The 15,912-nt window shown below is 40.5% G+C and overlaps 1 protein-coding gene across 3 annotated transcripts in view; it reads left to right on the top strand.

Annotated features, from left to right (window-relative positions):
• Nucleotides 1–3,111: 3,111 nt before the first annotated feature.
• Nucleotides 3,112–15,912, top strand: part of TMEM185A (transmembrane protein 185A) — a gene marked incomplete at its 5' end in the record, with an annotated part of 48,157 nt that continues 35,356 nt past the window's right edge. For all 3 annotated transcript variants that reach the window (XR_001369896.2, XM_014585240.2, XM_006171109.3), the window contains 1 exon segment: nucleotides 3,112–3,219. Coding sequence is in view for 2 of the 3 variants with exons in the window: in XM_014585240.2 (XP_014440726.1) it covers nucleotides 3,112–3,219 (108 nt within the window).

Raw genomic sequence — 15,912 nt, 5'->3', positions numbered from 1 at the left:
AGTAGGTGTCAGGGTATGGCAGGACCTTACGTAATGCCTTTGGGGGTGAACCTGACTGTTTTCCATACGCATTTCTCATCGGTCTGCACTGTAAGTTTATTCGCAGGAAGTAGATATTGCTGTCCTTATTTCCCAGGTTGGGGAACACCCAGTGGACAGTGTGGAGAAAACACTGGCTGAAGAATCTAGTGTCTGTCCTTGCCTTGCCCAACTGTTCTGTGACTCTGTTCCCTACCCCTGGTTGTGAGGTGCTGAGGTGAGCCCCTCTGCCCTCGCACCTTCCTCAGTGCCTGCCTTCCACCGGCCTTGTCTGGCACACACTAGGCTTATATAAAATGTCTATAGAGCTGAAATGAGCCCCCAAACCTGGATCGGAGACCAGGCCATATGTGACTGGGTGAGTCTTTGCCCTTTGGCCTTTCTGTAAAATAAGGGATGTGAGCCTAACTGACCTCTGAGGTCCGCATCTGTTTCCCTCATTTGCTAGTGGGAAGCCATCCACTCAGTAAACCATTTGTGTGCTAGGTCCTGCCCTAGGTGCTTCACATGGGGGGCGTCCGGCTTGAGGATGAAGAAGGGCTTGTGACAGATGACTTAGAGCACTTTATTGTACTGTGCTATGGGAGCCTAGTGGAGGCCATTATCTTGGCTGCATGTTGGAGTTGAAAGGAAGTCTTGGGAGTGTATGTGTTGGGATTGCAGTTTCCTTACAGATGGTGGCGTTTTAAGCTATGAGCCATGGTGACTTTCTTGGTGCTCCTATTTGACTTCATATTCTGTTCTGGAGTGTCTGTGTCCCTTTCACAGTGTAATCACCATCAATTGGCCTTGACGGCACTCTAGATGGATGCGCTTATGTGGAGCAGGTAACAGAGAACTAACTGCAGTGCCTTCCTTTGCTGCTCCTTGGGTTAGGGTGACTCTGCAGGGCAGCAGGGTGGATGCTGGAGTTGGGCAGGAGAGGGTGAAATAGATAACTAAATGTTGAGTTGTGTTGTGTCCTTGGGCAACTCACATATCTTTCTGTTTTATCTGTGGAATGAGTATAACCTCTCAGCAGGACAGGGAGGCTGAATTATTGATTCCAAAGTGCTTTACAAGTAGAAAGTTCCTTGACTTGTTCACTCAGTGACAGATCATTCCAAAGCCACAAGGCGCTGCTTCAGGTGATCTAACAAATAGAGTTGCCAAAGCAAAATAGTGCCACATTGATAACATCCTTAAGTTCCTTTATTTTCTTCAAAAATATTCGTCTATGAAAATGACAGTGAATTACTTAGGTGCCTAAAATGATTTAGAGCAATCATCAAAATATGTATCAATACCTTAATTCTACCTGGATTAAAATGCATCTCAACCTGAAATGTTTGAAGGCCTTTAAAATTGAATCGAATGAGTAGTGTTACTTTACAGATACTTCAGGAAGACATCATTGAGGTAATACTGGCAAGTCAGATTTTTTTAGCTGGTGGTGTTTCTTATCTCATGGGCACACCTCGTTTTTGTCATTGTGCTTAAGTGTTATGCCTCAACCATGCTGTGGTGGGCATTCCAGACAGCTAGAGATCAAATGGGAGTGTAGGCAGGAAGATACCTTGTGCTGGAACCTCAAACCTTGGTGCTACTGCCTTGCTCCTCGCTGCCAATTGAGTCAATTCAGCATCCCCTTTCTACCGCAGTATCTTGGTGCACACTGTTCCCATTGTCAGGTATGTTCCCCTCACTGCTCCTCTCCTCCTGGTTCACTTCTGTTTATTCTTGAGATCTCAGCTCACTTGGTACTTGCTGACGGAAGCTTTCCTGACTTACCTCCAGATCTATCGCTCCCTGTTTGTTATACTCCTCCATCTTAGCACTTATTTATATCCTTGTATTGGTGTACTTATTGGATTAATACCTGTCTCCACTACTAAACTTTCAAGTTCCTTGGGGCCATGGCCATGACTCTGTCATGATTATAGATTGCCTACCTGAAATAGTACCTGCCTGGCTCAGTAAGTACATGTGGAATGAATAATTCTTCAGTGCCCGTAAGAGAAATCTAGAGCTATTGACTTCCTACACTACTATCCTGGTGGGCTGCGGCCTGGTTCTCTTTCTTACCTGCTTCCCACCTTTAGAATGCAGCTATCCCATTGGAGAGACAGAAAAGACAGTGCCACTAAGGCAGAATGTGACTGCTTTTACTTTGCAGATTATGTGTATGTCTTAGAAATAGTTGAGCATCCCTAATCCAAAAATCTGAAGTGCTCCAAAATCCAAAGCTTTTTGATTGCCAACACGATATGAAAGTGGAAAATTCTATACCTGACCTCATGTGATAGGTTGCAGTAAACAAGCTACAGTATAGATACATTGTATAAAATTACCTTCAGGTTGTGTGTATACAGATATATGAAACATAAATGAATTCTGTGTTTAGATCTGGGTCCCATCCCCAAGATATCTCATTATGTACATGTACATACTCCAAAATCTGAAAAAAATCTGAATTGCTTCTGGTCCTAAGCATTTTAGATAAGGGATGCTCAACCTGTATCATGGCTTGGTAGGGGCTAAAGGCATAGGCTGTGCTCCAAATCTCCTTTCCAGCCTTTTGGAGTCTATGTCTGAACCTACTGCTGTATCACCAAGGCTGTGGAAACTGCAGTGACAGAGAATAATTCACAAGTGTCAACACTCAGATGTGCAGAGCTGCCAGCTGACCCTCTGCCTGTTTCCATCTGGCACAGAACTGGTTGATCATGAGTTTCTTTTCATAATTGCTTTTTAGTGACACAGATAAAGACTTGCTGAAATAGACATACTGGACCCACCAAGATGTCTTTCCTTGAATTCCTGAGGTGTTCTAACAGTTTGGGAGCCCAGTGCATAGATTAAGCAAACTATTAGAATGATACAGAATCAGCAGACTCTGACTCTGAGGCATTTCTAGGAGGTAGCAGTCTGGGAGTGGGTTTCATTAAGTGGGCATCCTGCCCACACCTTGGAGCCTTGGGATTTTCTGCTCCCTTGGAGGAAGTGCTGGCACAGAGAAGGCCCTTCAGCCTGGTAGACAGGCAGTACTTGAAGGCTGTGAGTACTCTGTTTGGTTTTCTGTGTTGTCCACAGTGAGTCCCTGCTGGGAGTGTGGTGCATCCCTCAGATGTGTTGGACTGGAACAGAGGCTGAGAAATATTGCTCTGGGGCTCTGTCCTGTGGTCATGGAGTATTGATCAGGTCAGTAGCGTTTAGAAACTTCTAGTATGCTGCAGCTTCTGAAGCCTTTGTGGAATCTGAGTTAAAAGTATCTTATTTGAAGTCAGGAAAAATGGATCTGATTGCTTGTAAAGGCAGCTACTTGGCCTTTAATAGTCATTTGCAGAGTATTTAAAACATTTGTTTATCTAATGCCTCCTGGATTCCTACCATGTGCAAGGTGCTTTAAGTATAAAAATATCCATGTGAAAGGTGCTTTAAGTATAAAAATAAATGGGATGTAGTCCTTTTCTCAATGTCCAAGCCCAGTGGAAGAAGCATAAATGGAAAGATAAACTAAAACTTAACAGAGTATGAGACATTACAGAAAAAGGGACCCAAATACCACCTGAATACAAAAGACAAAGCAAATAATTCTACCTAGAGCATGTAAGGAAGATTCTGTCGTGGAAGTGACTTTAGAGGTGGAGTTTGAAAGATAACTATAGGTTTTGGTCAGACCAGAGGGTGGGAAAGAAGTCTTAGAAGGGATAAAGTATGCACAGGTGCAGGGTCACCAGGGGGCTTGGTATGTTCAGACAGTTGTGAAAAAGCTAGTGTGGTAGGATCATTGCCAGTGATGTGTCTTGTGATGTGGAAATACATAAACCATTACTGCAAATATTCTTTACAGATTGTTGTTTGCTAAAAAGCAGGCTCCTGATGCGTCAGCATGAATGTATTATTGGTACTGTCCATGAACTACTCAACACCTGAATGATTGTTGTTCTGGTATATGAAGCCACCAACAGTCAAGAAATTGTCTTGGGGGAACCAGCAGTTAGTGTAATGGCTATGTTGCTGGACTCCCACGTAGTCGACCGCGGTTCGCGTCCCGGACCCGGTGGCTTAAAACTCACGGCGGGCGCATGTGCGTGCGTGCCCAAGATCCCGAGAGGAGAATGGAGGAGAAGGGATTGTGGCGTGACCATCCCCCTGGGGGGTGATTTCTCGCTTTCTGTCTCTGTGTCTCTCTCTGTCTGTCTGGTGAGTGCACGCGCCCTATAGCAAAGAATTACATTTAATCACTATACATCTTTACAGTATACAACATGTTTTTTCCCAGCACAAATATAGTGCATATCAGTCAAGACAAAGACAATACCATATGGATTATCATCAGCAAATGACTTCATTTTGTTTCAGTTAAATGTATTATTTTTTCTCCTATTCCCTTCACTCTCTCCCCCTATTACCCACTCTCTATTACTCATCCCTTACTATCTCTACTATCTATAGTTGCTCTCCTTGCTGTTATACCCTCCAGTCTTTCAGTTTATGCTACAGAGCACAGACATTTGGTGTATGTATTTTCTTTTCTTCTTTCTTTCTTTCTTTCTTTCTTTTTTTTCTTTTTTTTTTTTGAGAGGTTTTTACTATAGGGAACATGCCCTCACCAGAAAGACAGGGAGAGACAGAGAGACTGAAAGCGAGAAATCACCCCCCAGGGAGGATGGCCAAGCTGTAATCCCCTCTCCTCCATTCTCCTCTTTGGATCTTGGGCACACACGCACATGCACCTGCCATGAGTTTAAGTCACCAGGTCCGGGAGTCAAACCGCAGTCGACTACATGGGAGTCCAGCGACATAGCCATTATGCCAACTGCTGGTCCCACATTTGGTGTATTTTCATCCAGGACATACAAAGTTTGTCTTTCATAGTCTGCCTTGCTTTGCTTAGCATTAAGTATTCCATATTCATCCACTTTGTATCAAATGTCAGGACCTCATTGTTTTTTTATGGCTGAGTAGTATTCCCTAGAGTACATGTACCACATTTTTACAATTCACTCTTGTCTATTTGTGGACATTTGAGCTTATTTTATGTACTAGTAATTGTAAATAATGCTGCAATGAACATGGATGTGCAAGTGTTTTTCCAATTGAGGGTTCTCCTATCCTTTGGATAAATATCTAAGAGTGGAGAGGTTATTATTATTAATAATAGCTGTGAATTATCACGTGCCTACCACATGCCTCACACAGCATAAATGCTTTGTTTCTACTATCCCTGATCTTTATAACAATCCTGCAATTTAGATTTTATTTTTATAAGGTTTATTGTTAGAAGACTTATTTTATTTTATAAGTTTATTTATTTACTTATTCCATGCAAGACATAGAAAGAGAATGCACCCCTATCAGGGTCTTGACCCCACAATTCATCCCCAGAGCATGTGCCTGATATACTTTGGGATGACAATCCAGAACCTTTCCACTTGGGTCAGCCTTACAGAGTATCAGATGGATGCTGTGCCACCATCTGGCCCTCCAGCCTTATTTTAGAGAGTCTTACAGAGCTTGTGACTTCCCTAAAGTCACATAGACAGTAAGGGGGCAGGTAAATTTCCTTCTGATGGATGTGCTCTTTCCTGCATGATATGAAAATGATTAAACAAAACAAGCCTTATATCTGAGCTTACACATCTAAATGAGTATTATCATTCAAATAAATAAATAAAAATATGTATACACACACACACACCTGTTCCATTGCTCATGCACCTTATTTCTCAGCTGGTATTCCCTTTAAAGTCAGTTTACAAATCACATAAGAAAATTCACCTCATTACTTTGTAATCCTGTCATTTTGACCTAAAATAGTGCCACCTGGTTTGATCACACGTCTCATTCCCTAAACTTGGCTCAGACTGACTTTCAGCCCATTTCCAAAAATTTAATCCACTATTGGCAAAGATTTGGCACCATTTAGGATATTCAAAAGAACAGACCACAAATTCTCAAGGCACTTCCAAGAGGACAACTCCCAAAATGGTTTGAAAAGTCAAGTTTCAGTGGAACTAGTGCATTGCCTCCTAGGGTTCAAGGAGACAAGTTTCATTTGAATGTATAATTTCTGGTTTTAAAAATATCATCATTATTTGACAATCACACACACGCACACACATTTTTCTTGGCTGTGAGTTCTTTAAAGGCCAGGATTTCAAGGCACTGAATATGCTGAATGAGTGGATGTGGAGTACAAATAGACAAGAACTACTGGCTAACTGTTGTTGTAGGATAGAGACTGGTTTACAGGAGGTCTCTCTCAATAGTTTCATAGGACTTAAGGAATTAAGCTTCCTGATTTTGATCTTGGGATTTCTAATCACCGTGCATGATGATAGGTCACGCCTGTACAAGGGAACTAGAGTTTAAAATGAAAGTTTTGAATTGAACTTTAGAGAGGTGCTTTTTATAACTGCCAATTCATACTTTGTCAGCTCTGATCTCATAATGAGAAAAATTAATGCTAAATAAGATTGCTCTGATGATGTGGCAGAACTGTTCTTTTACAAAATACTAAATGGGTAAAATATCTCATTTACACAGTGTTTTCACAGACCTTTATCTTAATGAGTCAATATATGAAAAATCAGATGAGGAGACAGACTTAGAGCAGAGTACCACACAGTTGACAAATGGCAGAAAAGGAACCTGTGTACAGCTCTTACCACTGCCCTGGGCTCTTTCTTTCTTTTTCTTATTTATTTATTTATTTATTATTGAGAGATTTTTGCCATAGGGCATGTGCATTCACTAGAAAGACAGAGAGAGAGAGAGACAGAGAGAGAGAGAGACTGAAAGCGAGAAATCCCCCCCCCCCAGCCATGCCACAATCCCTTCTCCTCCATTCTCCTCTCAGGATCTTGGGCACGCACGCACACGTGCCTGGCACGACTACATGGGAGTCCAGCAACATAGCCATTACGCCATCTGCTGGTCCTACCCTGGGCTCTTTCTAATCCTCCTAAAGTGTGATTTGGTTTTATGTGGCTTTGTGATTTCTTTTCTCTACTGGATAAATGTTCTTAAACATTTTTCATCTTTATAAGACTAGTTAAAAGCTCTAGTGAAAGACTAAATTTAGTTAGTAAGGTTCTGCTCAGTTTAAGAAGTTTGCGAGAAGGTAGCAGTTTGTTGGAGCAATTCCCCCAAGCTGTAAACAGATGTGCCACCCAGAGTGAGTGAGTGTATGTGTGTTCCAGGTAAGCCAGCAGCTTCCACTTCAGAAAACTTGATTTTAAAAAAGTGTCTGTGCTGCATTCTTTTGTGATGCAGAAAGCAGGAGAATTTCACAAGGTTATCCCATTCCTCTCCCTTCCTTCCTCCCCACCTCACATAATCACAAAGTAGGAAGAGGAAATTTGAGTCTAACCAGAAAGTTCCATATAAATTTCAGAGAGGACAGTAGCTTTGTGGTTTGGCTGATGTGACACTACTTATTTATTTTTTTTTGGAGAGGTTTTTGCTATAGGACGCATGCACTTACCAGAAAGACAGAGAGAGACAGAGAGATAGAAAGTGAGAGATCACCCCCCAGCAGGGGATGGCCATGCCGCAATCCCTTCTCCATTCTCCTCTCAGGATCTTAGGCATGCATGCACACGTGCCTGGTGTGAGTTTAAGCCACTGGGTTCAGGACGCGAATTGTGGTCAACTACATGGGAGTTCAGCAGCATAGCCATTATGCTAACTGCTGGTCCCACATGTGACACTACTTATTGACTATGTGCTAGCATTACAGATTCAGATGAGAGTGGAATAAATGCTTTTTCTTTCTTTTCTTTTTCCCCTATAGGGCACATGTGCTCACCAGAGAGAGAGGGAGAAAGAGAAGTCACCCCCCAGGGAGGATGACCACACACAGTCACTTCTTCTCCAGTCTCAGGACTTTGGACACACATGTACACGTGCCCAGTGTGATTTTCTAGTCTGGGACTCTTACCGCACAGTCAGCCACATAGAATCCAGTACCTTAAACTCCACACACCTGCTAGCCTTGGAATAAGTGCATTTTAAAGGGATAATTAGAAGAGTGAAATTTAAGAAGTAGTGGTTAATACTAGAACAGTGGAATCTCTATTTGCTCATTTGCAGAGAATTAAGAAAAGTCTATTTTTTTTGTGTGTGTGTTTCTTATATATTTTGATGCCTTTTTCCCCCTTGATTCCTTCCCTCTCACCCTCTGCCATTTCCCACCCTCCTCCTATACCATCTTTAGTAACTACAATTGCTCTCCATGCTTTTATACCATCCAATATTTCAGTTTCTGCCATAGAGTGCAGACATTTAGTATATATTAAGTAGGGATATACTGTGCCTCTCTTTCATAGTCTTGCTTGCTTCACTTAGCAGTAAATCTTCCATATTTGTCTACTTTCTATCAAGTGCCAGGCTCTCATGATTTTTTTATGGCTGAGTAGTATTTCATAGTATATGTGTCACACTTTCAATCCATTCATCTTTTCATGGACATTTGGGTTTGTTCCATGTCTGAGCAATTATGAATAATGCTGCAATAAACATGGATATGCAAGTGCTTTTCCAACTGAGTGCCTTGTCTTTTGGGTAGGTACCCAGGAATAGAATTGTTGGATCATATGGTAGTTCTATCTGTAGGTCTTTGAGGAATCTCCATATTGTTCTCCATAGAGGTTGTACTGACCTACTTTCCTACCAACAGTGTAGGAGAGTTCCCTTTTCTCCATAGCATAGACAGCACTTATCATTCTTTATTTTTTTAATCTTAGCCATTCTTACTAGGATTAGATGGTATCTCATTGTGGTTTTGATTTACATCTCTCTTATGATAAGGGATGTCGAGCATTTTTTTATATACTTTTTGGCTGTTCATGTCTTCCTTAGAGAGTTGTCCTGTCCAGCTCATTTTCCCATCTTTTAATTGGGTTGATCATTTTTTTTGGGGGGGGGGTATGAACTGCTTGAATTCCCTGTATATTCTGGTTATCAGTCCCTTATCTGTGGCATAGCTCATAAATATAGTCTTACATTCTGAGGGTTGTTTCTTTTGCTGTGCAGAAGCTTTATAACCTGATGTAATCCTACTTGCTTATTTTTGGGATTATTGCCTATGCTTTGGGGTTCTTATTTAAGAAGTCTTTGCCTACTCTGATATCTCCAAAAGTTTCTCCAGTGTTTTCCACCAATAGTTTTATAGTTTGAGGTTTTAGGTTTAGATCTTTGATCTATTTGGAGTTGATTTTTGTTAGTGGTGAGATAGAGGTCCAGTTTCTTCTTTCTGCAGGCGAATATCCAGTTTTTCCAGCACCATTTGTTGAAGAGATTTTCTTTTCCCCATTGGATTATCTGGTGTCTGCAAAGTCTGTTTTTATACTTAGACTCTGGTCTGATATTTCTTAAAAAGTAACTCAAAGTAATTTAGATTTTGACTCAGTTCATTAGTTTTCCCTTTGCCTATTTTTTCCTTTCTTTTTTGCTTTCATTTAAAGTTTTGGAGTGGATACATTTTTTTCTGAGTTTTGCTTTGGAAGCAGCCCAAGCATGTTAACATGTCAGTTGTATTTTCATAGTATTTTATATATTCCGTAATGGTGTTCTGTTTCATTCTTGATTTAGTCCCTGTTAAAGGAAGGAAACATATTTATTGGGTATTACCTACTTGGTGCCAAGCCCTATAGTAAGTGCTCTCTAATAGATTGTTTAATCCTCACCACAGTATTTTCTGGTAAAGGTGGTATTATCTGCATTTTGCTCATGAAGAACACAAGGCTCAAGTAAAGTTTACATAAATAATCTTGTCAACTGCCGTGCTGCTTAACAAGTCAGTATTGCAAAAGGTCCATGTTGTTAGGAAATTTTTAGTCTATATTTGTCAGTTTAGTCTGAATCATGCAGAGTTTCTGTATTTCAGTCTACTGATTACAATCTCCCTTACACATTCATATACATCTTCTGTCCCTCTTTTGTTGAGAAAATCTTCATTGGCTCCCTGTTGCCAATTTATAAATGCCAGGACGTTTGCCTTGACATTCAGATTCCTCTACCATCTTACCCCAACCAGCCTCCACCTTTTTTCGTCCCATGTCCTTTAACCTGTCTCCCTAGCATCCTACCCACGTGGATTTACAGAATGTACTCTGTGTTCTAGTCTCCTGGGATATGGAAGTGTCTCAGACTTTAAAAAATTGTATTCTCTTTTGGCTAGTATTACCTGTCCTAAACTTTCTGCCCCAATTCCACCTCCCTTACCAGGTCTTCAGGGAGGTTAATCTTCTAAGTCCTGCAGTTTAACTGTGATATGTAGTTTCTTGTTTATGTATCCTCCTTCTCTATTCCTATATGCATTTCAGACTCTCAAACTTCTTTTTTATTTTAAATTAGGTGTGTGGTTTTTGTGTATTGCTTCCCATTATCTTTTTTACTACCTAATAAAAATCTATATATGTAAAGAAGGTACTTTCTTGTCCTACTACTTAATTCATGTCACATAACTATGCTTTTTTTTTAACGTATTTATTTTTTTGGAGAGGTTTTTGCTAAAGGCATGTGCGCTCGCCAGACAGAAACAGAGAGACAGAAAGCAAGAAATCACCCTCCGGGGGGGATGGCCATGCCGCAATCCCTTTTCCTCCACTCTCCTCTTGAGATCTTGGGCACACACACACACACACCCAGCGTGAGTTTTAAGTCACCGGGTCCGGGACTCCAATCGCGGTCGACTGCATGGGAGTCCAGCGACATAGCCATTACGCTAACTACTGGTCCCTAACTATGCTGTTTTTAAAATCTGTTATATTGGGGGAAAAAAGCCTGTTTTACTTTTCATCTCCATGCATAGTTTCCCTAGGAATTTCATCTACTTTATTTGTCATGATTCAATAGTCACAAGACCACAATGAAAATATTTTTTGTATTATTTTTAAAAGAAAAATTGTCAGATTGTTATTATGTTCTTTGGTCATATTGTTAGGTTTTTAATGTTTTAAGTTTTTCTTACTAGTCCTTTTAGTATTTTAATGCTTTTGCTTTGAAATCTAATTTGTCAGATTACTGTGATAGTAAACTGCTTCGCTTGTCCTCACCTAAGCATGGTAAAATCTTGTTAGTTCCTTTCTTATAGTTGGTTTGACTGTTGACATTAGTTCCAAATATAGTTCTTGAATGTAACAAGTTTAGGTTTTTTTTTTAAGGTTTGTTTTCTTCTTTCATGAGAGAGACTGAGTCAGCACCTCCCAACAAGAGTCTCGATGCCATGATCCACCTCAATAATGGTTTGTTCCCCAAAGATTTATGTTTTAGAAGCTTGGTCCCCAGTGTAATGGCCTTGGGAGGTGGTGAGACCTTGAAGAGTGGAGCCTAATGGAAGGGATCCATTCATTGGGCTAGGAATGTGGGAGGGGCAGAGGAAATAGGGAAAGTCAGCCCCCCCACCCCCTGCATGTGCCTGCCTTCCTCTACTTCTGTCAGTCGTGCTATAATGTTGGCTCCACACCCATGATCCAACCACAGAGCAACAACCAACTCTGGGTCATGGATACACACATGCTGGCATACTCAGGAAGAGCTTCAGATGTGAACTTGGAACTTCCCGGTGTGAGTCAGCCTCACAGAGCATCATGTTTTATTTCTGAACTACCATCTGGGCCCAGATTTCATTTTTAATCTAGTAAGTGGCCTTTCATTATATAGAGCTGTGGTAGGCAAAATAATGATTGCTTCCGCCCAGTATACCTACCTCCTAATCTGTGAAACCTGGGAATATGTTCCATTACATGGCAAAGGGGAATTAAGGTTTTAAATGGAATCGAGTTCAGTAACTAGCAGACTTTAAAATAGGGAGATTATTCTGGATTCTCTGGCTTGGCCCCATGTAATCAAAGGCTCCTTAAATGTAGATGAGGGAAGCAGAGGAGGAGGTGAGAGTGCTTCCATATGAGGAGAACTGTTTTCTCATTGCTGACTTTGAGGATGGAGATGAAAGACAGGCCATGAGCTAAGGAATGTGACGGGTCTCCAGAAGCTAGAAAAGGCAAGGAAACTTATTCTCCCAGAACCTTGGAAAGAAAAAAGTTTTGCTGATACTTTGCATTAACCCGACAGTATTAGTTTGTTTTCATGATGCTAAACAGAAATACCTGAAACTGGAGGGCTTATAATAAACAAACAAACAAACAAAAAAAACAACAACAACAAAAAAAACAGGTTAATTTGGCTCATGATTCTGGTGGCTGAAAAATCCAAAGGTTTGGAGTCAACATCACAGCTGGTTGACCAAAGGAAAGAGTAAGGCAGGCACCTACAAATGGGGGGTGCCCCCCCCAACACAAAGACTTTTCTTTCTTCCTTTGCCCCTCCCAGATTCCTAGTCCATTGGGTGAAGTCCTTCCATTAGGCCCCACCTCTTAAAGGTCTCACCACCTCCCAAGCCCATTAAACTGGGACCAAACTGCTCTAGAAGTGATTAAACTATTTTCCACAGACCTGTGGGGAGCCTTGAGATCCTTTCTAGGGATCTGTGATGTCAGAATTATTTTCACAATAATTTCCCAAAACATTCTTTGCCTTATTCTCTTAGTGTACATTAGCACTGCTGGTGCAAAGGCCACAGTAGGACATATAGCAGGTGACCTTGTATAAATCAGTGCAGTGACCCCAACCAAGGGCAGTGGCCCCAACTATACTAGTTGTCATTGGATTCTTCACTGCCACTCATTTGCAGTTAAAAAAAAATGCCAGTTTCACTTAAGAATGTCCTTGATGGGTCCAGTTGGTGGTACAATTGTAATAGAATATTCTGTGATGCTGGATTCTCATGAGACTGTCCCAGGTTCTTGTCCTGAAGCCTCCCTGTGCACATGTGACTCACCTGCATGCCTGTGATCTGAGCCAACTGAGGCTGGGGGTAGATTGTGATATGAGGACACTGATGAGGGATATTGACTAGCAAGTATGCATGCTCTCTTTCCCCTCTCATGGAAGAAATACATTTTAAAAAAATGTTATTGAGGGGCCAGGAGGTGTCATGATGGTTAAGGCACCAGCCTCCCACATGACCAATTGTGATTTGAGTCCTGGACCCCATGGCTTGAAAATCATTCTGTGCACATGTGCATGTGTGCCCAAAATCCTGAAAGGAAACTGGAGAAGAAGGGATTGTTGTGTGCCCATCCCCCCTGGGGGGGGGGGTGATTGCTCACTCTCCCTCCCTCTGTCTCTGTCTGGCAAGTGCATGTTCTTTATGGCAAAAACATTTTTTTAAATGTCATTATTGAAGAAAAAAACCTATCATCATTTAATCTTGACTCCTGAATACATGCCTAGTTTAATATTCCATGCGATGGGACTGGTCCCATAGCTAAGAAGTTAAAGGCTGTACCTGGAGTATCAGATCCCATATAACCAATTGTGATTCTTGTACCAGCCTTGGTGGCTTGAGGGACATGCCAGTTGCATGTGCATGCGTGTCTCAAATCCTGACAGGATGGAGGAAAAGAAATCACTGTAAAATGTCTTAACACTTGAAAGATCTCCCTAAGTAAGTGAGCCACTATTTTCTAGCTGACCTACATGGTATTACACAATTATGCAGGAATAAAAGCTTCATTCAAAAGACAAGGGGGACAAGTAGATGTTAATTGTGGCAGAGTACAAAAAGTTCTTTGATGGGATTCAGATTCCACATTGCAATTAACCTTTAAAAAACTACCACTTGTTGAGTTTTGGTATACTGTTGAATATATATCATAATCTGAAAGAGCAATTAAAATACTCATTTCTTTTCTGATTCATACCTCTGTGAGGTTAGACTTTCTTCATATACTTCAACCAAAACAGCATATTGCAACAGAATGAATGCAAATGTTGATATTCGAATATAGGTATTTTCTATGAAGACAGATGTTTTAAGTTTGCAAAACTGAAGAAACAGTGCCACTTTTACTACATTTGTGTTGGATTTGGGAAATAGTGTTTTTTTTTTCATGAGATTGATATATATGTTAATATAAGGGGTCCTTAAAAAGTTCATGGAAAATACACAGTATAAAAATATATTAATATACTTCAGCAGTTTATGGCATCAAAATAAAGTCATACTTTAATTCTATTTTTTCATGAACTTTTTGAAGTCCCCTGGTGTGTAGTGTATTTATATTTTTAAAATAGCCATTTTAGTATCAATAGGGATAACCCGCGTTGACAAAAGATCTTTGGGTTCCTAGGTACTTTTTAAAAGTTTATTTATTTCTTCTATCAACATTAGAGACAGAAGGAAAGACAGAGAGACAGCAACCCCAACAAGGTCTTGATACTGTGGTCCTCCCCCAGCCTCAGCCAGCCCTAGATCATGAGCACATGTGTGCCTAATGTACTCAGGAAAGTTACTAGGCAGGAACCCAGAATCTCTTTCCATGTGGGTCAGCCTCAAAGAGCATCTCATTTCACCCCTGTGCCACTACTCTCTCCTCAGTAGTTTTTAACAGTGTAAAGGAGTCCTGATACTACAAATTTTGAGGTCCACTGATTTAGTGCTTTACACAAAGCACTTTTCATGCTTATTATATTCACAACCATCTTATGAGGTGTATAGTATTACCCTAGTATTGCAGATGAGAATACTGTGACACAAAGACACTTTATTCTAGTAGCAACTCTTCTAAGTTTGATACTCTTCCTGCTGTGTTGTTTACTCTTTTGAAGGTTTGCTTCTGATTTTTATTTTCAAAGTCCCATCTCCACAACCTTGCCCTCTTTTTCCCATTTGAAGTTTTTTTTCCCCCATAGTATGCAAGCAGAATGTGCACTTCACAGAAAACTCAGATATCAAAATCAAAAGAATGTAAAGATTGTCCTTAATCTTTTCCAGTAGAGATAACTGTTAGATGCTCAGTGTATATTTTTCCCAGATGCTTTTTTTTTTTTTAATTGTCAGAGGGTTTGTGGACTTGTGAGTGAGCAAGCACACAGGTGTCCCACTGCCCACCCCTATGGGGTATGGTCACACTGCAATCTTTTTTCCTCCATTTCTCCATCCCATTAGGATTTGGGACATGTGCACACATGTGCCTGGTATATTTTTTCAAGGTGTCAGAGCCCAGATTCAAACTACAGTCAGCCATGTTAGATCTGACTCCTTATGCACAGGACCTAACCACTGCACTATGGGGCTGGCCTTATCCAGATGCTTTTCTAAAAAAAGTTTAATTGTCAGTGTAAAGTTAAGTATAGTATAGATGGTCCCTGACTTAAAATCTTTTGACTTTATCATGGGTTTATTAGGCTATTAAATGCATTTAAACTTAAGGTATTTTTGAATTACTGTGAATGGGTTTATTAGAAATAGCCCCATTGCAAATCAAGGAGACTATATGGTATTCAGTTAAAAGGATTTTGGAGTCAAACAGATCTTAATTAGAATCCCAACTTTGTAAATATTTAGACAAGTTATTTAGTATCTAAGCTTTCATTCCTCATCTGTGAAATGAAACTATTGGATGGAAATACCTACTTCACAAGATTATTGTGAGGTTTAAGGAGACAACACATGAAGAACAGCAAAGTGCCTAGCATACCATAAACATTCAACAAATGTGAGGTTTAAGGAGACAACACATGAAGAACAGTAAAGTGCCTAGCATTCCATAAACATTCATCAAATGTTAGCTGTTGGTGTTGTTATATATGTGTGTGCATGAAGATAGATCAGTAGGTATGTCAGGTTATTGAAATATATTTTATATTCAATAAAAGTTACCCTTTTTAGTGTTCAGTCCTGTGAATTTTGACAAATCCTTATACTTGTATAGCTAGTACCCAAATATGTAGATATAGAATAGTTCCATCACTACAAAAAATTATTTCATACCCCTTTGTAGTCAGACTTTTCCTCAATACAGCCACTGGTAAACTCCA

Source organism: Tupaia chinensis, unplaced genomic scaffold (genome assembly GCF_000334495.1).
Source record: "Tupaia chinensis unplaced genomic scaffold, TupChi_1.0 Scaffold149333_1, whole genome shotgun sequence".
In the NCBI taxonomy this organism is placed as follows: Eukaryota; Metazoa; Chordata; class Mammalia; order Scandentia; family Tupaiidae; genus Tupaia; species Tupaia belangeri.
Note: the sequence above shows the minus strand (reverse complement) of the source record. Positions and strands in the feature narration are given on the sequence as shown.